Consider the following 24,409-nt stretch of genomic DNA (forward strand, 5'->3'; position numbering starts at 1 on the left):
ATCTTGTCTTTGCCTTTGTAGATTGAGATTGAAGATGTGGTAACAATAAATCCAGAGATTTTAGAAGAAATTCCTTCTGCTTCTGATGTGAAAGAGAACCTGCCTCTGCAGGAGAATGTAACTATACCGGTATGTAATCCTTAAACTCTTCAGACTCTTGTTATGGTACTAAAATTCAAACCGCAGCATGTCAGAACATTAAATAAGTACAGATTATTTTTAAAACTGCTTTGCTTTGATTCTTTCACTTACTTTCCATTTTAAACTTTGAGGTCTCTGGGTATGCATGTTTTGTTCCATATGGATTTTTTTGGGGCTTCCTGTACTGCTTTCTATAAAAGAACAGGCACATCCTTGTATTTGTTACCATATCTTAATTGTATAATGCAAAAAGCATGGTAGATGCTTCAGATACTTACTATAGTGGCTTTTTACCTCTTTCTAGAAACAAAAACGTAGAACAACGCTTTCAAAAATTCCTGCTCCAAGAGAAGGTAAAAATGACTCTTAATTCTTGTCTATAGTCATAAGACAAAAATAAATTATGCTGGAGATTTACTCTAATTTAGGCAACACAACACTACAAAATGTATTAGTTAAGCAATTGTACTTTATGCTGGTTCCTTATTGAAATCTGAGTTTTAAATCATTAGTTCTAAGGCATTCTGAGGCTTTTCTGGGTCTTGGAGGGTTCCTACCTTGGGTACCCTAATACAGGCCTACTGCCAGCAGGCTGCTTTTGTGCATCTATGAGCTGGCAAGCTGGTAATTGTAATTTGCCTTTTATCACAACAGTGTTTTTCTTTTTCCCTCTTCCAAGTTGTATAGTTCTACAGGCTTCAGGGGAATTCTTACTACAGCTAATACTAGTAAATTCTACTTTGCAAATTCCATAATCCATTGGAAAGTGAGTGCGTAGAGAGGCTCCGGAATAGGGTCAATGGTTCTTGTGTCAACAGAATAAAATGTTTTGAACAAAGCTAGTTGAGGATTGGCATGTTGCAAGGGAAAGTGGGGTCCATAAGAGGTTATTCTTCCTGGGCTGGAAGGTATGGGGCTAGCTGGGAAATACACCAGACCCTCGCTAGCACGAGCATCTATATAGCGCGAATTCACACATAATACAGTCGCAGCCATGGATCCCAAATTTAATTACTTTAATTGCAATTCGTTTTAACACAATCCCCGCTATAACGCGGTACCACACATGGATCCCAAATCCCGCATTCTAGCGACGGTCCGGTGTAGTTCCCTTCCCATATCTAACTTTAACTTTCAGATTTTAGTTGACTAATTTATTTCTTGGGGCTTTTTGTTAGTTTGGGGAGGAAAGATTACTAAAGTGTGTACAGTTTGCCACCTCAGTGCTCGTGGTCACAAGCAATGTTCCCTCTAATTTTTGACAGGCCGTGTGTGAAAAAAATTTCTTCTGTGCAAATTTGTGTGTGTGTTTTGCCGTGTACATGGAGTTTAGGATCTGTGTGCACGCGCACAGCTTAGAGGGAACAGTGGTCACAAGTGTGACTAGCTTTCCATAGAATTCTAAGTTACGAATTAGCATCCTATGCTAGCTATGTTCTCCTTGCCCCCTGCCATGTTGGCTCTGCCTTCCTTCCCTCCAAAAGTGCAGCAAGCCTCTTGCTTGCTACCATTTGTCCTGTCCAGTACAGGAGTGCTAAGCTTTGGAACAGGAGGCTTTCACCCCAGCTGCTACTGGCTTTCTGAGCTCTCTCTCTTGGCTCTCTGTGTGACCTTGGAGATGGAAGGCAATACAAATCTTGTTGCAGGGAGTGGCAGATCTGACAGGAACCCAGGCATCCCAAACTGTCACTAATCCAGGGAACTCTCCATAAAACGGGTAGACTGGAAATTGTACTAGGAGTTATTGCCTCTAGGCTGGTCACTCCCTGGAAGTGAATGGCTAGCTGACCAATCAAGTGCTCTTAACCCAGCCAGTTACTGACAGATGGGCAGTGCCCTCCCTAGAGGTACTCTGACGCATACAATATAAGTGAAAATTTGCAGTGCATGTTGCCTGGCTATTGTCCCAGTGTTTTAGTGCAGTGGTTCTCAACCATGTACTTAGAGCTCTTCCAGGGGTACATCCACTCATCTAGATATTTGCCTAGTTTTACAACAGGCTACATAAAAAGCACTAGTGAAGTCAGTACAAACTAAAATTTCATACAGACACTGACTTATTTATATTCCTCTATATACTAGATGCTGAAATGTAAATATGATATTTATATTTCATTTGATTTATTTTATAAATATGATAAAAATGAGAACAAGCAATTTTTCAGCAATAGTGTGCTGTGATACTTTTTTGTATTTTTGTCTGATTTTTGTAAGCAAGTAGTGTTTTAAGTGAGGTGAAACTTGGAGGGGTACGTAGGACAAATCAGACTTCTGAAAGGGTTATAGTAGTCTGGAAAGGTTGAGAACCACTGTCCTGGTGCATAAAAAAAGACCAGTTCTGAATCCAGCAAGAAAGCAAAGTAGTGTGTGTTCTCTTTTGCAAAACATCTATGCTACAGTAGCAGGGACCAATATCCTCCTATTTTGAGCCCTGCATTAAACTGATTAGAAAGCTCAACACTTTCAGGTCCTGCAAACCTCTTTGGCTGAGCACATAAAAGGAAGCAAAGTCCCCATCAGTGTGTAACGTGTACTACTGCATCAGCTCCTGAGGGAAGCTAAAATAAATGGTAACTTTGAAAAAAAGTTAATTGTAAAACTGGTTCTGCCTAAACTAATCTTGCCAGTCTTCTGAATTTGGTATTCTGTCCTGTAAGGGAGCAGTGGTGTCACGATACCGCATGCCATTTCTTTCTGTAATGAAGTGACCAGAGTGCTGGAGACACTGAGAGTGTTTCTGGTGAGCTCCGGTTTGGAAATTGTTACACTTCACAAAGGACACAGCATTTAATTCCATCTCCAAGCATAATGGAAGTACAATTCTTTTTTGTTCCTAAAGTGGCAACGGTGACCCCTAATGTCTCTGCGCCCGAGCAGCAGCAACCAGGTAAAGAATTCTGGTGTGATCTGCACTGAGCTTCATGGGCACAATTACAATTCCTGTGCACAGGGTTTATCCACTATTCTAATAAACATTTGGTGTGCAATAGAAATCTTGTCTTCACATGAGAATACTCATTGCTCTATTCTGGATAAATTCCTACAATTGTTAGAGGGGATGATAGATCCAATTTTTATACTGCACTCTAAATTTTTCATGTAAGATTTGCTTTCTTCACAAAAAAGGTCTATTTTAAACTATTTGAATGGATGATATAGCCTTGGCATAAAAGCTCTAAAAGAATTTCCAGGTAAGAAGCTAGAACTATTTTAAAGTAATAGAGATTTAAATGTGTGACTGCTAAGACATTAATTCCCTTGCAGCTTGCATGGTAAATCTTGAGATAGTGCAGCTTTTATTAGTCAGATGCTGTAATCATAGCTTTTAAGTGAATTTAGCATTGGTGGAAGTTTCCACACTAGCTCTAACTGTACTTAGGTGCCATGGTGATGCATGATACCTCCTCAACCCTCACATGGAGAGACTGTGATGACAAAGAAGCTGTCTCCATGTGTATGCTGTCTTTGGAAGTCTCCACAGAGACTTTAACCGAGGTGCTAATTTTGTGATGTGTGGACTAAGACAGATAAATTCCTGTCAAATAGTCACTGGATTTATAACACCTTCATCAAGATTGATTGATCCAGTGACCAGGAGTGTGAAGATGAGCCTTCTGATCCCTTTCAAGAATGGTAGTTCAGAAACCTCAGCATAAATTAATGAATCCTAATTTTCTTTTTAATTAAAGTGGAATAGGAAAAGGAACCCATTGGAACTGCAAATCTGGAGTTAATTATTTATCTTCCACTAGTGGCATTTTTTCAAGAACACTCTCTTCACCAAACAGGTGACTTTCTAGCACCCTGCCTCACCCTAAACTTCTTGAAAGGGTCCGAGAGCCTGCTGTGAATGGTATCTCTTTAACCAGGCTGCTTTCCTTATTGTTCTTTACTTTCATGAGCATACTGATCTTTTTTGAAGAAACTGGCCTGCTGTTGTCAGTGCTCAATACTGACCTTGAATTCTTTATTTCCTAAGTATTACGTAGCCGTTCTACCAGGATGTCTGTTATCACAGAATCCCAGGGCAGCCTCCAAGATAATGAGATGGAGGTGGATCCCTCCACTTCTACACAAACAAGAAACCATTCAACAGTGCCTGGTGAGTGGAGACAAGCCCAGTAAAATGTGATTAAACTGAACTGAATGTCTTATGTGTTTCAAAATGCTTATCTCATGGGTGTGCAAACTGTAAAAGCAGAAAGAACTGACCAAAATCTCTTCCCCTTTTAAACAGAGAAGAGAAGAGACCACAATAGGTCCATGATCATGCATTTTACATAGGGCTTCTAATTAAGAGGGATTTCCAATAACCAGAAATTCTCCTGATGTTGAAAAAATAAATCACTTAATCCACCACATGCATGTCTTGGGATGAATCTGACATCTGTTTAACAGTGCACAATAGCATACATAATGCTAGGATGGGAAGTGAAGTATCTGCTCTCTTGGAAGTGCAAAGTGTATTTTTACCCACATGGCAATGTGGTTTGAATGGCAGGGGTAATGGCCCTGCTCTTGCTAAAAGAGCTATTAATGCATTTTATATCTCATCTGAAAGACTTAGCAAGGATAACTTAAGATAAGGATAATATTTGGAGACAAAAAAAGCTGGATTGCCTCTGAGCTGTACTGCGTTGACAGATTCCATTAATTGGGGATATGGATGTACTCGAGTGTAGCTAAAGTACTTCAAATTCTGCAGCAGTATTGATTACTGGTACAGTCACATGTATTTACACCTATTGGGTAAGGAAAGTATTTGAGCCCTGCTTTGTTCTTTTGGAAATGCAGACTTAATGCTTTATTGGTAGCTCCTACTGTTCATTTTGCTACTTCACACAGCAAAAGCATGTGTGCTGCATGTTCCATGTCGGCTTTCATGATGGGCCCTGAACTTTAGAGAGGTTGTTTGTTAAAACTCAGTCTGTTCCATGCAGACATTGGGCTATGGCTTTGAAAAAGTAGTCTTAAGTGTAACAAAGCTGATTTTTTTTTTTTAAATTGCCTGTTGCACATGTGTGACAAATGTGGGAACTACTAATTGGAGTCCTATGTGTGCCTCAGTTTCTCTGTGTGCTTTGCACTGCTATGTACAGACACTGAAAGGTTAAATCAGCACTTGGGGCAGAGCAGGAAACATGAGGTGCATTGTATCACATAACAGTCTGGGGTGAAATGAATGGGTGGTTAAAGGTCTGGCTGAAACAACCCTATCAGTGGAGGATCCAGAAGGACAATGAGAATCCCAACAACTGAACAATTGACAACTAGCCACAGGAAACTCTGGCAGGCAGAACATGTGAACTCAGCGTGAGCCTGCAGGAAGAAGGCAGTGTCCTGGGGTGACAGGAGGCTAGGGTAAGAGTTGTGTCTCTCGAAAGGCCAGGAGCTCACCTGGGATGGACAGACAGGCCTGATCTACATCTAAAACTAACTATGTTGCTCAGGGCTGTGAAATTTTGCACCCCGTGCTCTGTATTAGGTCAACCTAACGACCACTGTAGACACAGCTAGGTCAGCAGAAAAATTCTTTGGTCAACCTAGTTACTGCGTCTTTGGGGGGGTGGATTTACTGCAGCACAGGAGAAAACCCACCAGTCACCGTAGTAAGTGCCTGCACTACAGCAGTGTAGCTGCAGCTGTGCCCCTGCAGCGCTTGTACTGTAGGCATAGCCAGAGAGAGGAAACCACTATGGGAGCTCTGGCTTGGCTGGTATGGACTGTCTCCACCTTTGCTTCTCCTTGGTAACCGAAGGACTTCGCAAGGCTGTGTTCCAGTTGACTAATAAACCCTGCTCTGCTTTGAAAAGGCTGCCTGGTGTCACTGCAAATACATGCTGAGGTGCACTGATCCCTGAAGAGCAAAGTGTCTCTGAACAGGAGTCTTCCCCAGTTAGACTCGCTGGGCAGAGCTCATGGTGTGAAACAAGTGCTGGAGCCCAGAGGCTCAGTTGTGGAAGAGTTGGACCCCTTGCTGGTCTAGTACATTGAAGGGATTCCTCCAAGGGGCCGTGTAAAAGCTGGGGCATAGCACAGATCTGTGGCTCTGAAACAGCATGTACAACTAATTTTAAGGCTAGACATGCATCGTTATGCAGATGCAAAACATTTTCTTAAGCACAGTTCTCAACTAGTTTGCTTTAAAGTTACACTGCTTAAAGTAGGCAAATGCCCTAATCTTCAGACTTTTATCAATGAGATCCATAAACTGAAAAATGTAGCCAAGGCTGAAGGCACTGCATAGATCTTGAAACTTGATTTCATTTAAATCTCAGACCTCTAATAGGAGTCAAGCTCGATAGGCACTTTTTCCCCTAGCCAGCACTTTTTTTGTAGCTTCCCAAAATCTTTTTAAGAAAAAATCTAAAAGTCCTACCCTATTCTCATTGAAATAAATGGCAAAGTCTCCATCTACTTCAGTGGGAGCAAGATCAGGTTCTAAGGCTACTCAAGCATCATAAATTACTTTAAGGCTTAAAGGAGACGGTGGGTGAGGCAATCTCTCTTTTGCCAACAGAAGTTGGTCCATTTAAACGATATTACCTCACCCATCTTGTCTCTCATATTTAAGCCTTTACATGAGTTATGCTGCCAAAATCTCTAAACTCTTGCTGGTAGAGGAGAGATTGGTATGGGGTGAGAAGCACTTGTGCCTCACTTTAAAAACAAAACAAGAGAAAACCTGCACTCTTCATGCATTTAAATAACCTACCTTATGTGGAAATATATACTTGACCTGCAATTTGGACACTGGGCAAACCTTGATTTTTAAGAAATCCAGTCAAAAATCTGTATGAAAACAATGTTAAGGCTGTACAGGTAAGTAATAAAGATGGGAAATGCAGAAGCTAAGGTATGGTGCATAGATATCTTCACTACAGTAATCTTCAGTTCCATAGTCAAGTATTTAAGTAACTTTATCTTAGATCATATACATGCAAAGATGTGATCATATAATTGGCGGTACCATAGTGCGCACAAATGAGAATAAAGCTAAAGGTGTGTGTATAGTACAACCTTACAGCAGAATTCTGCACTATCCTATTACATTGTTATATGTTGGCCTATTAAAGGAAACACTTACAGATTGTGAACTATTATTGGATTGGCAGTTTTTTATACTAAATTACTATGAAATGGCCACTGGGTGCCTGCATCCCATACAAGTGCTGTACCTTCTGGGTTAGCCCTATCTCCCTCACCTGCCATAGAATTGGAGAGCAGGGCAGCTCATGGCCTGACTCCTCTCCCTCCCCACCCTCTACTCTTGTCTTGGGGCCCTACAAATTGGAAGGCTGTTCTCCCTCATTTCTGAGGTCTAACAGATACCGTTCCATTGACCTGCTTTCTTTCAACAGCTGGCCGAGCCCGAACTACCAGGCCACATTGTGCTACAGAATCCTCACTGACAAATGTACATGAAGTTATAGAAGAACATCCATCTATCAGAAGCAGCTCTTCAGCAAATCCAGGTAAATAAGAACTATTGTCTGACGGCTGGCTGGCTCATTGACCAGCATTGCATCTCTAAGCAGCGTCAGTTAAGATTGTTTCCCCATATGCTCAGAGGTTTAATATGACTTCCTGGAAAGTGGCTTAGCAGCAAAAGGAAACATCCTGATGACTTCAAATTGAAATATGGTACAGTTCTGATATACAAATAGATCTGCCAGGAAGGACTGGCTCCACCCCAGAATAGCAATACAATGGCTTTCTAACTAGCTTCAGTAGCTGGTAGCTATACTTTGTGAAGACACCACTGGTCACTGACTTTTTTCTTTTTTTTTTTTTTTCCTTTGTTGCTGGGGGCACGGGAATCGCCAACACCAATAAGGTGACCTCCTACCTTTTAACTTTAGGTGCCTTAATGCTGTGCTGCTGTGGCTTGGAGCCCTGACACTAGTAGCCAGCCCACAAGCATAAAGTTCTCCGCTGGCTTCCACCAGCCTTGTTACTCCCAACAGCCCGTCCAGTCCCAAGTCTACTAAGTTCTGTAACTGCCAGGCACCCTGACTTCCTCTCTGCTTGTCACCCCCCCAAAGGTATGAACAGCCCCCAGTTATCAGTTCACTTTGGCATGCACACTCCACACAGATTGCACAGCAGAGACATGCTTGAGGTAAAAATAAAGTTCATTTAATAAAAAAATCACAGATGAACTAGTAAGGAAAGGCAAACACGAGTTACACAAAATACACATAGATACAACTTCAGGCTTTACACTTCTATATTGGATAAATTCCCTTTTCTAATAGTTACCCATTGCCTCGGAACAGTTTCCCACCATACTCCCTGTCGCAGAGGGGATCCAGTGTTTCATGGACTGCTTCCTGCGTAGAGGCTGCCCCTCAGTTTCTGAAGCCTTTGTCCTCAACCCCCTTCCCTTTTTAACAGGGTTTGCAGCCTTTTTCTTTCTCTCAGATTATGGTTATTCAGAGTGTGGGGAATTCCCTTTCTGCTTGATAGCTGAGGCATCTCAGTCTCTTCCCATTAACTGTAATGGTTCTGTTTCTCTCTTCCTGGGCTGTATTATGGATCATCACTTGTGTTTAGTTCTGTGTAAACACCTGGCTCAATAGGAGCCCCTGCCTGTTGTGAAGTGTATTTGAAATTGTAGTACAGTGTATGAGCACAATACTCTAGGTACATAGATTCATAACCACAGTCTGTATAAACATCTCCTAATGACCATCAAGTTCAGAACACTACAAGCTTTCATAAGACCTTACTTGATGTATTTATTAACAACCTTGCATACAAAACCAGTTGATTCAGTTGCTAACTCCTTGGGATTCAGACTCTTGTGGTGTCTGTACCTGGATTGTCACAACCACTGGACACAACTAATAAGGAACACCCTCTCCAGGACAAGACTCTAGGTCATGATATCCCAGTTTGTACAGAAGAGGGTTTTGTATGTGTATGGGCAGGGGGAGGGTGTAGATAAAGAAATTATTCTGCCTAAAAGAAACTTGTTTGTGGTAACAACTTCACATAAAAGTGATATAAATGTCTCTTTTTCCAGTTCGGAGGAAATCTAATATTGTGAAAGAGATGGAGAAAATGAAAAGCAAGAGGGAAGAGAAGAGAGCCCAGATAAGTGAGATCAGAACAAAACGGGCACAGGTGCAGTATTTGATCAGGGAGTAACCCATGGTTCCCCCAGAATAAACTGGGATAAGAAAAATTCTATAGGATAGTGTGTTTATAATGGTCAAACTAAAACACATTTTGGACTAACATGCCCAGTGTTTGGTTTCAGTTTACACTCGCTGTGGATTTTGTTTTAAAGTGTCATGCATAAGGATGTAAACAACCTGTCTGCTCTCTCCAGGCTGAATTTGTTTAGGGATCTCCCGGGTAGCTGTTTCTGCAGTTGAAGGCTTTTAAACCCCAGACTTGCTCTTTCAGTTGCAGGTGACATTTCTGAATCATAGAAATGTAGAACTGGAGGGGGATCTTAATAGGTCATCTAGACCAGCTCCCTGCACTGAGACAGAACCAAGTATTATCTAGACCAGTGTTTTTCAAACGGGGGTCTGTGGACCCCTGGGGGTCCCAGAGAGTACTCCAGGGGGTCCACTGGCCCTGCTGATCAACTCCTCCCCCTCCCTCCCAGCGCCTCCTGCACACTGGGGAACAGCTATTCCCTGGCGTGCAGGAGATACTGGGAGGATGGGGGGAGGAGCGGGGACGGGGTGCACTCGGGGGAGGGAGCAGAATCATGTCCAGGGCTGCCAGCCCCGCTGATCAACTAGGGTTGCCAATCCTCCCAGTTTTGCCAGGAGTCTCCTGGAATCAGGCTCTATCTCCAGGGGGGCTACTGAAGGCAAACTGGGAGATTTTAGGCGCTAAAAGTCCAGTGGGGCTAAGGCATGCTTCCTGCCTGTCCTGCCTCCATGTTGGTCCCAGAAGTGGCCGGCAGATCCCTGCAGCCCTTGGGAGGATGAGGGGGCCAGAGGGTTTTTGCATGCTGCCCTTGCCCCAAGCTCCGATTCCACAACTCCCATTGGCCTCAGTTCCCAGCCAATGGGAGCTGCGGGGACAGTGCCTGCAGCCAAGGGCAGCACACAGAGATCCTCTGGCCCCCCTGCCTAGGAGCCACTGCCAGAGGGATGTGCCAGTTACTTTCGGGAGCCACCTGCAGTAAGTGCCACCTATACGGAGCCCTCACCCCTTCCTGCACCCCAACTCCCTGCCCCAGCCTGGTGAAAGTGAGTGAGGGTGCGAGAGAGTGAGCGATGGAGGGAGGGGGGAATGGAGTGAGTGGAGGGTGGGGCCAGAGTGGGGCCTTGGGGGAAGGGGTGGGGTGGGGCCTGAGGCTGAGTGGCAGGGCTTGGAGGTCCCTGAAAATGTTTAAATAAAAATGGGGGTCCTCGGGTTGCTAAAGTTTGAGAACTACTGATCTAGACCATCCCTGACAGGTGTTTGTCTAACCTGCTCTTAAAAACCTCCAATGAGGGAGATTCCACAACCTCCCTTGGTAACTTTGTTGTACTGCTTAACTACCCTTACAGTTAAGAAGCTTTCCCTAATGTCTAACTCCCTTGCTTCAGCTGAAGCCCATTACTACTTGTCCTCTCCTCAGTGGACATGAAGAACAATTCCTCCTCCTCCTCCTCTATAACAACCTTTTATGTAGTTGAAGACTTCTCCTGTTCCCCCTCAGTCATCTTTTCTCCACACTGACAAAACTGGGTTTGTTTAATCTTTCCTCATAGGTCATATTTTCTAGACCTTTAATCATTTTTGTTGTTTTCCTCTGAACTTTCTGCAATTTGTCCACATCTTTCCTGAAGCCCAGAAATGAACACAATGTTCTTGAAACTATTGCAGTATTTTACTGAAACAGATTTCATCACTTTTTGGATAATTGAACTAAGCATAAATTGAACAAAACGATTGGCCACTAGCAATGGAAAAGCAAAGTGGTGACAATTGCAATATTGAAACTCATTGACAAATGGCAGGGTATTGAATGTTCTCTTCTCTTCCCTGTCATGTGAATCTGCCTCAGGGAGTGCAGACATAATGCAGTATTCTTATCTCTTCTCACTATGCACAGGGAGGAATTTACCATGCATAAAACTTAATGCTCTTCTTACTGTTCTGCATTGTCAACAGTCTTAAAATTCATCGGTATGGCAGTCAGTGTAAACTTCCCAGTTTGTTTGAGGTGCTACAACGCAGACACAGCACACAGATTTGGTACTATGTAGAGGAAAACTGGGGTACAAATGGAGAAATACAGGGTGTGTTTTTGTGGGAGAAGGCAATGGATGGGTAGAGAGGAGGTGTGCTTATCAGCAGTTAAAATGAGTACTGAAAACTCCTTCAGCTCTGTTCCTTCTGCTGCATAGGAAGATTCCCCCTTCCAAGCAAAATGAGATTAGAAATCCTAATCATTCAGTCAGGTTATTTCTAGTTCCAGAGTCTTTCACATGTCTTTGCAGCATGAGGACAGAGTAACAATAAACTGAGTTCTTTAGCTGCACACAGAGTAGTGCCCTTTGTACTCCTAGGCAGCACCTTTTTTGGCGGTTTGCTAAAGCTAATGTCTGTCACTGCCCTGCAGGAATTCGATAGCAGCTGTCCAAACTGGGAGTTTGCACGGATGATCAAGGAATTCAGAGCTACTTTAGACTGCCAACCAATATCTATGAATGACCCAGTAAGTAAATATTTGGAATCATTGACTGCAATGTACCAATATCATCTGTGATTTTTTTCCGCTCATTGAACACTCGTGCTTCGATAGTGATTATCGAAGACTTAACCAGAAATACTTGAACTTGCCTAGTTTAACTTGGTGTACCATGGATAAGCAGGAACAGTGCGACATCATGGCTTAGTATTGAGCTCACACTGCAACATGGAAAATGTAAGTTAAATATTAGGAGTAACTTCAAAGCAGATCAGCAGAACAAGCTGTGAAGGTGGTGGTGGAAACTGCCACTTCTGGAGTTAAGACTACATTGAATGCCAGAATAACTGAAGTATCATCCTAGCCTTGGAAAAATATTACTCTGATCTGTCAATGACAAAACTTGAGTCCAGAGAAGTAAAATGCAGCTTGCTAGCTGTTGACCCCTATTCCAAACTCTTGATATGTTGGTCAAATGCCTCTAACATGAGGAGGCTGAAAACTAAGCGGTGATGTTGTAAATACCACCAAGCTGCAGAATAGAGATTTGCCCAGTCCACAAATTCTTTAAATACCTCTTCTGGTTAAGCTCAGCCAGTGACATGCAGAATGTGGACTTTCCCCAACAAAATGATCCTGTAGCTGGACTGCAGCGATGCCTAAATTGACTGCAATGTGAAGAGCTCAGATCTAGTGAGGTCACTGTGAAGTTAACTTCGCAATATGCAAATCTGGTGATTACAGACTTAATAAAATTATTATGATGTTGAAGTAAAAAGAAAACGGTACAGGGTTTAAGCATAGAAGTTTCTGGTTATCAGGGAATAAGGTACAGATTAGCAAGGGGTGCGAAATTTGGTTTAGCTGCACCAGGTGTAAAGAAATACATAATCTGCAATCTCCCCGATTGGGGGTTAAAGGTTAATGGGTCAAAGTACAAACATTGAGATATGGGGGTTTGTTGTTCATATAATGGCTATGTTCAGGTGTGGAGTATAATGAGTGGATACGATGATGAGGATGGATTTACCCTCACTTGGAGAGATTTAATGTTCAGTGAGTTTATGGTTCCAGTTCGTATGGTCCAATGGAAAAAGTCTCTGTCCCTTTCCCATAGTGGATGCATGATGTCGTACCGGCTCACACCACCTGATACTGTCAGTGGCCGGTGATGTGTTCGATGTAGATGTCCCTGGACCATCGGATGGTGTCCGAGACGGAGACACCGCATGAGCCATGCGTAGCGTCGACCGATCCCACAGGTCCGCAGCACACGCTCGTTGCAGAGGTCCCAAGCGCCCAGGGCTCCGATCTGCACCTCGTACCCTTTTGCTCTCAGGGTGTCGGCTGGGGGGGGGGAAGAGTATTTTTCCAGCTTACGAGCTCGGGCTTTGCGGAAGGCTGGGGTCCTGTTATCAAAGGAGACCGTGATGTCGACGAGGATGATCTTTTTCTGGGCCTCGTCGGTGACTACTGCGTCGGGTCACAACTGGCTGTCAGTACCGGGGATGGCGCAGTTCACGGCGACCTCCCCCAGGTGTGGTGCGATGGCTTTCACCAGGCGGTTCTGGATGGCGTTGTGGTGCACCTGCCAGGCTCTGGAGTGGGGCTTGCAGCTGCCCAGGACGTGGGACAGGGTCTCGTTGGAGTAGCCGCACTTCCTGCAACACTTGTCTCAGTTCCTGTGGTGGACGGCTCCATCGAGCAGGACGCAGTTGAGCCGGGTACAGTGGATGAAATGCCAGTTGTGAAACGGGTGAAGCTGCCCTCAGCGGGGAAGTGGTTGCTGGTGTCCCATTTGCTGGTCAGTTCGAAGGCTTTACCCTGGTCCGGCTTATACTTCAGGGTTTCCATGCACAGTGAGTGGATGGCTGCCTTCAGAGTCCTCTCCAGCATGCCCCTGGCGCTCGGGGTGACGATGGTGTTGTTGTCGGGCCTGATCTGCAGCACCAGGACTCCCAGCTCCTGGTGCTCCTCGCACTGCTCCCAGCGGCGGCCGATGCGCTTCCCCAGGCGATGCGTGGCATTGTGAGTGCGGGACCACAGTGAAGCGATGTCGTGCCCGTCCCATCCGAATTCGCCATCCAGAGAACCGCTCAGGAAGCTGGCAGCGTCTTGGTTGGAGGGGGCTCTGCCGATCTGCTTCTTTGTCGCGTCCTGGAAGGCGTTTGCTGCAATGTTCCTTACCGTAGCGTCGGGACATGTCAGCAGGCGGAAGGCATGGGTGATCACCGCGATGTCACACAGGTCACCCATGTGGGGGACATTTGCACTGCCATGCCTGTGGGCGATATAGACCAGCTCATTGCTGGCTCTCTGGGGAAGGAACAACCGCTTCTTCACCAGCTGCCGGATGATCTTGTCTGCCTTTTTGAGGGGTACCTTCGCCATGGAGGATCCCCTTAGGACAAACGAGATGCAGAGGATCAGGAAGGTGTTCAGGGCGTTTATTTTCTGCCATGGTGCTAGCAGGGAGGCGTCGATCTTGGCGGCATCGTGCAAGATCTCCTGAATGGTGTCCTCAGGTGTCTGCCGGACACGGAAACCCGTCGGCGTGCCAAGATGCTGGTACGCCTGCCCCTCTGTAAGGGGGATGATGGGCTCGCCCTGGATCTGGAACCCTGTTGTCTGCACCGAGTCCCTTTTGCTGCCGTCGATGTGGAGAGTTGCGCACTTCTTTACGTTGAAGCGAAGCCCCATCCAATTGGCAGCTCGACTGGTGGCATCTAGCATACGGTGGAGGTTCTCTGGGTCGTTCATGGTCAGGACCAGGTCATCCGTGTAAGCCAGGATGCTCACCCTCTCATTGTGGAGGTTGAAGCCATCTGGGCCATTGGAGATTGCTCGCAGCAACGGCTCCATGGCAAGGTTAAAGATGATGGGGCTGAGGGGACAGCCCTACTTAACTCTGCTCCGGATCGGAATCTCGGCGGTCTCCACTTCGACCAAGCGAATGGTGGTGCTGCATCCCTCGTATACATTCAAATACAACCTTAGTGTGTCCCACTCAAATCAGAGGAGCTACTGGGGGGCTGAATTTGGCACATGGATTACAAACGTTGCAAATTATCATGTCTGTTTGGATTTTTAATTTGTTTTGGACCAGGCTGTCATTAGCCCAACACACTATGTATAGATCTTTGCAGCAGGGTGAGCTTTCTGCAATAATAGGATATGGTCTTAGATAACCTGCCAACAATGGCTCTGCTCTGATCAGTAGAATTAGAGTGAAATCTGGTGGTATTCACAGAATAGTGATGGGGAGGAGATATTAGTGATCTTGGCCATTTCTACCCTATAGACTTAAGTTGACCTACATTAGGTCGACATACAGCCATGGCAGTAATTACTGTGGTGGTTCACATCCACACTATCCTCCTCCTGTCAGTGGTGTACATCTTCACCAGGAGCACTTCCACTGACTTAAGGGGACAATGGCTCTCAGGGCTCTCAGCTCCCTGTCAGGCTGCCCCTTTCCTCTTTTTCCACCCGTGGCTCCACGCAAGGAATGGGGCAGCTGCACCAGGCCTCTTGGCTCCCCACCAGGGGCATGGTACCTAACAGGACTCTGGATGTGGAGCTCCCTGCTGGGCACAGCTGTGCTCCTGGTAGGGAGCAGGGGCCAAAACCCCAGGAGGGCAGCCAGGCTCCAGGCAGGGAGATCCATGCCTGGAGCCTGCTGTGGCTACCCTGTTTCTGTTAGGGAGCCGTGGGGGGCAGCCTGGCTTCCAGCAGGGAGATCTGCACCCAGTGTCCAGATGGTTACTCCATTCCCAGAAAGGAATGGAGCCAGGAAGCCAGCTGTGGCTCCCTGTGGGGAGCCTGGGTGGCAGCCTAGCTTGGAGCAGAGACCAGGCAGGAGCCTGGCTGCAGAGTATGGAGCCATGAAATTGACAAGAATGACAGCCAATAGATGCAAGTAACGCAGTTTTTACAGGGACACTGCGTCACCTGAACTACACTGACATAAGCCCTACGCCCCTTGTGGTGGTGGAGTTATGTTGGTGTAGTAGGGCACTTACGCTGGCAGGAGAAGGGCTGTATTGTGTACGCTGACATAATTAGATTGATGTAAGCTGCCTTACGTCAACCTAATGCTGTAGTGTAGACCAGGCCCTTGTATCCTTACAGCCTCCACTGCAACACTGATTTAGCACAGGTGTGGTGGGGGGGGGGAATAGTGATACTCTGTATTCAGTCTCACTGTAACCTCTCCTTCTCTTAAAGATAGAAGAGCGCAGGATCTGTGTTTGTGTAAGGAAGCGCCCTTTAAATAAGCAAGGTAAGTGTGTGTCTGTATTGGCAAAATTTAGCCTGGAATCAGATGCCAGTTTGACGTTACTCATTCATGTTACAAATATTTTTTTTCCATCAACAGAACTTCACAAGAAGGAATGTGATGTGATTACAGTTCCCAGCAAGTGTGTCCTGCTGGTGCATGAGCCAAAGTTGAAAGTGGACCTAACAAAATATCTCGAGACCCAGGCATTTAGATTTGATTTTTCATTTGATGAAACTGCTTCCAATGAAGTGGTTTATAGGTAATGTATCATCTTACATAATGGGCCTGAGCAGCACAGGATTAACATGGTGGGAATGAAAACATAAAGGGTTACTATCTCAGATTGTCTTAGTTTAAAGGGATTGATATTTTACAATCCAGCTAACCATATTTGGTTTTGGTAGAGACCAGTGGACTGTGAAACATCTAACAGGAGCCCTTAGCTTAGTTTCTGTCTGATCTTAATGTTTACTACTGAATCCACTGCCATTTGTTGTATTCCTGGGAATTATTTGAAGATTCTAGAAGTATAGTGATGGCTGAAGCCAAGTATGGGCTAGTCAGGAGAGTGCCTCCTTTCTTTGTGCCTTATTCTTTTTATACTTCTAAATTCCTAGGTTCACTGCAAGGCCTCTTGTACAGACCATCTTTGAGGGTGGAAAGGCTACATGTTTTGCATACGGCCAAACAGGCAGCGGCAAAACGCATGTAAGTGACTGGCTGTCTTCTAAAGGCCTCCAATATCTCAGTTTAGATAAACTGATTAAAGCACATTTGGATATTTAAGGTAAATAGCCTTTCATCCAGCAATTGGATCTTGGTTTTTGATCGTCCTTTGAAATGATAATGGAGAGAGTTCACTTACCTTACCAAGAGGTGAGTTAGTAACCATTAAAACTTCAGCAAGCGAATAGCTGCTTCCTTTCATATTGCTCATGCTCAAATAAATTGGTTAGTCTCTAAGGTGCCACAAGTACTCCTTTTCTTATTGCTGAGAAAGTAATGAGGCTGACTCTGGCAATGTTGTTTAGTGGTTGAAGACCAGGACCAGGCCCTGCTGACTTGTAATCCTGGCTCTGTCACTAACCTCAGGCAAGTCTCAATCTCTCTGCCTTCATTCCCCAGCTTGTGAAATAGGGTACTAGCGCACTCAAGAGGTGTAAGGATTGTTTGTATCATATTTTGAAGATGTACACTTTAAAGGCTCTCTGAACTCTTCCAGAAATACTTAATACACTTACAAAAATAAGCCTCTTCTCATACATGGTGTAATGATGCTGGTTCTGGCAGGACCCAACTGAGAGTGCCAATTCAGGACAAATTGCTTAAAGCAGGGCAGTTACAACCCAAGGCTGGGGTTTCTATGCACACCAAGGCAAATCAAACCAGCCAAACAGGGAAGACTTTGGTTTTACCCCACTGGCTAACCACAAGTCACACAAGCAATTCCCGTAGACACTCCAGTTTCCCAGTATCACCACCAATGCCACTTGTTATGGGGACAAATGGTTATGAAAACCAATACCCTAATAAAAGAAAGTTTCTCTCGATCCCAAAGGACCAAGCCCCAGACCCAGGTCAATATACAAATCAGATCTTACCCACAAATCACGCTGTTGCCAATCCTTTAGAATCGAAAATCTAAAGGTTTATTCATAAAAGGAAAAAGAGAGAGACGAGAGTTAGAATTGGTTAAATGGAATCAATGACATACAGTAATGGCCAGGTTCTTGGTTCAGGCTTGTAGCAGTGATGGAATAAACGGCAGGTTCAAATCAAGTCTCTGGAGAACATCCCCAGCTGGGAGGGGTCTTTCAGTCCTTGGTTCAAAGCTTCAGTGTAGCAAAGACCCTCCACAGGTACGAAGCAGGATTGAAGACAAGATGGAGGAGCTGCAGCAGCTTTTTATAGTCTCATGCCATGTGGTCTTTCTTTGTTCCAAAGAGAAGCTGTCCATCCCATGGCCTGGAAAAACCTCTGTCCATAGACATGTCCCTGCATACCTTGCTGAGTCACAAGGCGTGTCAGCCTTCTCTGAATGGGCCAGTTGTATATCTGAGGGCCCTTAATGGGCCGTCAAGCAGGCTAGGTAGAGCTGACACCAACTTGTCTGGGGGTGTCACCCAGAAGCATAGCACAAGTTTGAAATACAGACAATATAGAGCCAATACAAAAATGATACATGCATACAGATAGCATAATCATAACCATCAAACCATAACCTTGTCTTAGACACCTTATTTGACCCCCTTATTACAAGATTTGGTGCCACTACAGGACCTTGGTTGCAACCATGTTCTATATGGTCCTGGTTCAAGTCAATAACGTGACACATGGATACCCCCTGATCTGGATATTACTTGTGGAGTGGGCAGATCTTCATTGCTGTGAGTTAGGTATCTTAAGCTTTTCTCTTTCACTTCAGACTTTCTGCAGCTGTTCTGTGGTATCACACTCTGGTCCTGGTTCACTGCCTCCATCACGCCAGCTTTTAGGTTGGGGAGACCTTACAAGTGTGGACATTTTTTTGCCTACAGGATACTCAATACTAGACTTTCAGTAACTGGAACCTGTTTTCTTCCCCTGTAGCTTTCCAATCACTGGAACTAAGCCTGAATTTCTCTCCCTTCAGGTCACCTGTCAGAGTAGCCTAATACACCGCCTTGTGTTTGTTTTTTGGTAATGATTTTCCCCAGGTCATGTAGCAAAGTGTTTTAACTCAAACCTCTGATTGGTTAGTGCCAGTTGATTAGACAAATGACTAATCCTGATGTAAAAGATTGATGCTAAGGGAGATAAAGGTCCAAAAAGTAGCCTAGGAATTGTCTTATGGCTTATTTCCCATTCATGTTACCCAGGCATGCAAAAGGAGTTGTTTTCTTTGCAACTTTTTTTATTCCTATAATGGTGGTGGTCCCTGGTTGTGGCCACTCCCTATATACCTTACTGATTGAATCCTATGGGCTCATAAATGTTTACACCTATAAAATATCAGGTTTATTTAGTTTCATCTAAAAACTTCCTGGTTATCAGTTTGATGCTGCTATGGTCCAGCAGCACTGTCTGATTTCACAGGCAAAACGCTTAGGCCACTTCCATTAGCATGGAATGGGCAGGTCTGTCCCAGTAGTGATGTTCAGCTAAGTAGATTCTACTCGGAGACCTAGATACAAATTATAGGTAGGAAAACTACATTTTTCCCATTTTTGATCACTGATCCAGGATCAGAACTAGTGCTAGAAAAGATGGCTGCTTGTGGAAGGACTTGTACTATACATTGAGCCCTGGCAGACTAAGATACTGGATCTTGTTAGGCTAATGGTTTATATTAAATAACTGCAGTTCCAGGCTTTAGAGGGTGTAGTGTTGATAACTGTTACAGCAATTAACATCAGCAGCTACCTTAGTTTTGTTGGAACTGAAAGCAGCGTGGACGGATGAGCAAGATAGTAGTCACAGTGACACTAACATAAGGTTCTGCCAGGTTTGGAAACACAGTGAATTCTGCCTTTTCAGTGCCACATGGAAAATTTTGCTATCTTGGAGTGCAATTTTTTTGCTCTCTGAACAGAGGAAGCCAGGTTACTTTGCCAAGCTCCCAAATTCTCGCTTGTAGATAAATAGTTGGCTGGAACTCATATGATTTCCCCTTACATTTCATAGCACCTAGAGGGGCCCTTTGTCCCTGGTCAGGGGTTTCCAAACTTCTTGCTGGTATGACCCCATTTTAATGAATTATTTCTTTCCAGGACCCCAGACAGCATGGAGGACACAATTTTGTAGAGCAAAATGGTGCCCTCCACACAGCGTGACCTCTCATGCATCGTATATGTGTGCTACATACATGCGCTACAAAATGGTGTCCTCTGCACAGTGTGACCTCACACACACTGTACATTTGTGAAGTCACTTGGTGCAGAGCAAATAGTGTCCTCCACACATTAGGGATTGCTATGACCCCATGTGCTGATGGCATGACTGCACTTGGAGTGGGGTTACCATGTCTGGGTTTTCCCAACATTTCCTCTTTTTTTGATCCTCAACCTTTTGTCCAGGCCGATTTTTCAAATAAAAGGAGAAACATCCAGGATCTTTTCACAGTAGACATTGCAGCTCAGAAAGAGCTGGCTCCGCGTCCCGAATGATCTTTCCTGCTGCATCCGCAGCTGCTGGATCCTACCCACCCTGGCTCTGGCTTCCAGCCCTGGGAAGGGGGAGATGCAGGGAGGTGCTGACAGACAGCTGTCGCTGCATCCCAGTCTTGCTCCAGACACAATGACAGGGAGCGACATTGCCTCCCACCTCGAGAGTGAGGCCACAGGCATCCCCTCTACAGTGTCCTTTTTTTGGGAACTTGAAAGATAACCCTAATTTGGAGTCGCAACCCACAGTTTGGTAACTACTGTCCTAGGTGCTGGAAAAAACGTGGTTGTCACACTGACTAGTTCCAAACATTCAGAATGACTTAACACAATTACATCAAGCTTTTTATCCTGAATTACATGGCATAGCACCATGTCTAGTTAGTCCATTGAGATCACAGGCTGTTCATGTGGACTCTTTTTTCCTAGAATATTGTTAGAACTACAGTTGAGTGATAACCTGACTTGCTTGGACTGTACCTCTATAATGGCTTTTTTTTTTGTAGACTATGGGAGGAGACTTCTCTGGGAAAACTCAGAATGTCTCAAAGGGGATATATGCTTTTGCATGTAAGTTGACTCTTCAAGTTTTCTAATCCAAGTTGTATATAGTATTTTTCCTTCATAAAAGACTTTACTATATAGATGTATGAGAAGTTATTGAAGTCCATAAGGCCTTTATTTTAAAGTTCTTTATGAATAAATATTTAAAGAATTCCTATAAATCCTGATTATCATGTGTTGTTCCCAATAAGCAGTGATAAATTTAGTTGCAATAGTTATGTAAATCACCAACTATAGATATTACCCAATATATAGCTTCTGTATATAATGATATTAACAGTAATTTTTATTAGAGCAAAAATAATTTAATCAAGATCAAAACACATTCTCTGAGGCAGAGTGGTTGGTTGGTTGCATAGGGTATTGCTGGTTCCTAACAAATTAGTAGTAAGAGCTTGGCCATAAAGGAAAGCTTTGGGGTTTTTTTTGTTTTTTTTGGGGGGGGGGGCGGGGGGAGTGGTGGAAGGAGTTGGATTTACTTTTGAACTCTCCCTTTCAAAACTAGAATCTTCCTCTATTTGCTGAACTGTACCTGAAAGTTTCCTTGTCTAGGAATCCCAACTAACGCTTTTTTGTTTTTTAACAAGTGATTCAAAGCTACAGAGGATTGCAATGTTCTGCAAAGTTAAAACTTGACTGTATTAACCAAGCCAGAAAATAAAATCATTGCTCACTGATAACTTGAGAAGTAGAAGCTCACATAATCCCTTTCTTTTTTTCAGTCCTAATGAGGACACAGCTGAAATCAGTTTCATTTGGAGGAGTAGTCTTGTACAGATAACTCCACTACTATCTGGCTGGGGCAGTTGTCATTCCAGCTACTAGATACTATAACTGCCTTGCTGTGAAGAATTTTGGAAGGGGCAGAGTCCCAGAGGCAGCTGAAATTGTTGTTCTAAAATCTGGTTAGGTCATGTTTTTTTCTTCCTTTCCCCATCAGCACGAGATGTCTTCCTCCTTCAAAGCCAACCCAGGTACAGGAATCAAGACCTGGAGGTCTATGTGACATTCTTTGAAATATATAATGGAAAGGTGAGATCTTGTGTCTTGATTTTAGTCTAAGTATTTTGACCATGCATTTGATACATGGTACGATTTTATTTAGCTATCTGCATGTCCTTGCTGGAACATGGGCCCTTTGTGCCTCTGGTATTGAATTGGAAAGTCTGGGATATGCATAATTCATGCTGTGTACCTCTCCTTTAAATGAGGAAGCTGTGAAATAGGTGTAGGCAGTGGCTCTCAAACTTTTTTACTGGTGACCCTTTTCACATAGCAAGCCTCTGAGTGTGGACTCTTTTCTCCTCCCCCACCTTTATAAATTAAAAACACTTTTTAAAATATATTTAACACCATTATAAATGCTGGAGGCAAAGCGGGATTTGGGGTGCAGGTTGACAGCTCATGACCCCCAATGTAGTAACCTCAAGACCCCCTGAGCGGTCCCAACCACCAGTTTGAGAACCCCTGGTGTAGGGGATGGTTCTTTACTTGTGCATCTCCATCTCCTTGCTCAAATACAGGTGTTTGATCTCTTGAATAAGAAGGCAAAACTCCGAGTGCTTGAGGATGGAAAGCAGCAGGTCCAAGTAGTTGGCCTCCAAGAAAGACAAGTCAGCTGTGCAGATGACGTGATCAGAATGATCGAGATGGGCAGTGCCTGCAGGTTTGTCTCCCTGGGCTTCTGCTTCCTTAATGTGTGTGATGTGATTTTTTTTTTTAAAGTTTTCCAGCCTTTTATTTCCTATTACAAGTCTCTATAGGGTATCTATAACCAGGCTTAAAATAAGGGGCAATGAACTTTGTCCCCCAATAACAAGCACATGCCGTAGCACCTTGACTCTAAGGAAAAGAAAGAAAATCAGCCAGTAGACCAAATCCCAGAGATGGGAAAGCATGGACATGGGTGTCTTGCAATAGGTTTTAAACATGGCTAGCTAATGCATAATATTCAAAACCTATCAAGGTAACTGTCTGGTTAACAGAACCACAGGATGTCTGTGGTGCAGCACCTGTGCACTACAGGATTCTGAGTGGGAGGCAAGGACTGTCTGATGCTATTTGCTGGTCACGTTACACATCCGAACTCTTGAAGGCTCTTCCCATATCACGGTTGAAAAACAGTGGTGGCAGCATGGTTGCGCACTGCTGATTCCACACCATGTGGTGGCTTCTCTGTGAAGCTCCCCTCTCGTAACTAGTTGAGTTTTTAGAGAAGTTTTTCCTCCAACTTATAAGAGTTCAGTAGCAAGCAGTCTTGTCATGACTCTGAAGAGGCTAGAAGTGCAATACAAAATTTATTTTAGGGAAGGCCTTGTGTGTAACACTGAATGTCTGCATTGATCTACCCTAACCCTTTCTTAGTCTAGAACTCCCTAAGCACATTCAACTTACATTGACTATTTTTTTTTAAACCTTTCCAAACTCTAATACTTCCTACAGTAATATGTTATGAAGAGTTTTTGTCTCCCTAAAGGTGGGAGGGGAACTTTTCAGGCAGTAGATGGTAATGGAGATCAGGGGAGGGTGGGGTTATGAAGGTAGTTTATCTGCCATCATACTAAACATCCACACCCATATGTGACACTTCCTTGGCATGCCCAGGATTGTATGTCACCTTTTTACCTCCGACCTCTGGCATGAGGGAGTTTATCTTGTGGTAGCTGGGTGTCAGCTCTTGAACACAACCAGCCTTTCAGCCATTCATGCTCTCCTCAGGACTCTACCAGTCCTGTTTTGCTTTACAGGCTATTAGGTGCACCTCAGAAGCATCTGCCTGTAGTGTCTGGCCCCTGTCACTGGCCACACACAGTAGTTACCGAGTCTGCTGTCTCCCAAAGGGAACAGTTGTTTGATCTAATATAGGATTCACACTTTGCTTAATACTACAATGCTGAGATGTAGTTATAATACAAAAAAGAATCAGTTTATTTAATAAAGAACAGAGATTCAAATGAGTAGTTGAGTAAGAATATTAAGATCAGGTTACAAATAAAATATCAAATGCAATCCTAAGTCTACACTGATTGAATAGGAAGGGTAACTGTTAATCAACTAGAGGTCCTCTCCAGAATTCACTCTGACAGAGTTGCTGAGTTTTCAGTCATAACCAGGGTTCAGATTTTCATGAATCCTCCTTTGTCCTACAAAGGGGTTCTTTTCCCTTCTTCAGTAGTCCAGTAAATCTTTGAAATGTGTCCTTTTGAAATGCACCGCCCAAATAAGACTTCTTCCCAGTTGCTTGTTCTCTGGTATGCTAGTGCTGTGTTGAGTTCATATCCCCTCCTCATCAGCCTGTTTTTCCTGTTGACTCTGCACGCAAATGGGGCTTCCTTTATGTCAGCTTTACCATGCTTAATTTACATTGTACAGAGACTTTTCTTCCCTTCTGTCTGGAAGAGAATTTGTTTTTCCCTTTGTTTAGTTACAGACTTTATGGCATAGTATCAGTAGGCTCACACAATTTATCATATAGAGTGAGTGCATACATTTCACAACAATAGTGACAACCAGTGTGTCATCGGCTTTCATCTGATACTGCACAAGACACTTCTTGGATAAATGCTATGAAAGCAGTGTGTTAAGTGTAGTGGGTTTGTCAGGCCTGATAGGAGTTGCTGACAGAACAGAGAG

The 24,409-nt window shown here is 44.1% G+C and overlaps 1 protein-coding gene across 4 annotated transcripts in view; it reads left to right on the forward strand.

The window, feature by feature from the left end:
* KIF2C (kinesin family member 2C) overlaps window positions 1-24,409 on the forward strand; it is a 49,100-nt gene that overhangs the window by 6,163 nt on the left and 18,528 nt on the right. For all 4 annotated transcript variants that reach the window (XM_073357924.2, XM_073357925.2, XM_073357931.2 and 1 more), the window contains 12 exons: window positions 22-129; window positions 446-494; window positions 4,121-4,243; window positions 7,503-7,616; window positions 9,170-9,270; window positions 11,720-11,815; window positions 16,016-16,070; window positions 16,167-16,329; window positions 16,688-16,778; window positions 20,719-20,782; window positions 21,717-21,808; window positions 22,300-22,442. In XM_073357924.2, coding sequence (XP_073214025.1) covers window positions 22-129; window positions 446-494; window positions 4,121-4,243; window positions 7,503-7,616; window positions 9,170-9,270; window positions 11,720-11,815; window positions 16,016-16,070; window positions 16,167-16,329; window positions 16,688-16,778; window positions 20,719-20,782; window positions 21,717-21,808; window positions 22,300-22,442 — 1,199 coding nt within the window. The remainder of the gene's footprint in view (window positions 1-21; window positions 130-445; window positions 495-4,120; window positions 4,244-7,502; window positions 7,617-9,169; window positions 9,271-11,719; window positions 11,816-16,015; window positions 16,071-16,166; window positions 16,330-16,687; window positions 16,779-20,718; window positions 20,783-21,716; window positions 21,809-22,299; window positions 22,443-24,409) is intronic.

Source organism: Lepidochelys kempii, chromosome 8 (genome assembly GCF_965140285.1).
Source record: "Lepidochelys kempii isolate rLepKem1 chromosome 8, rLepKem1.hap1, whole genome shotgun sequence".
NCBI lineage: Eukaryota > Metazoa > Chordata > Testudines > Cheloniidae > Lepidochelys > Lepidochelys kempii.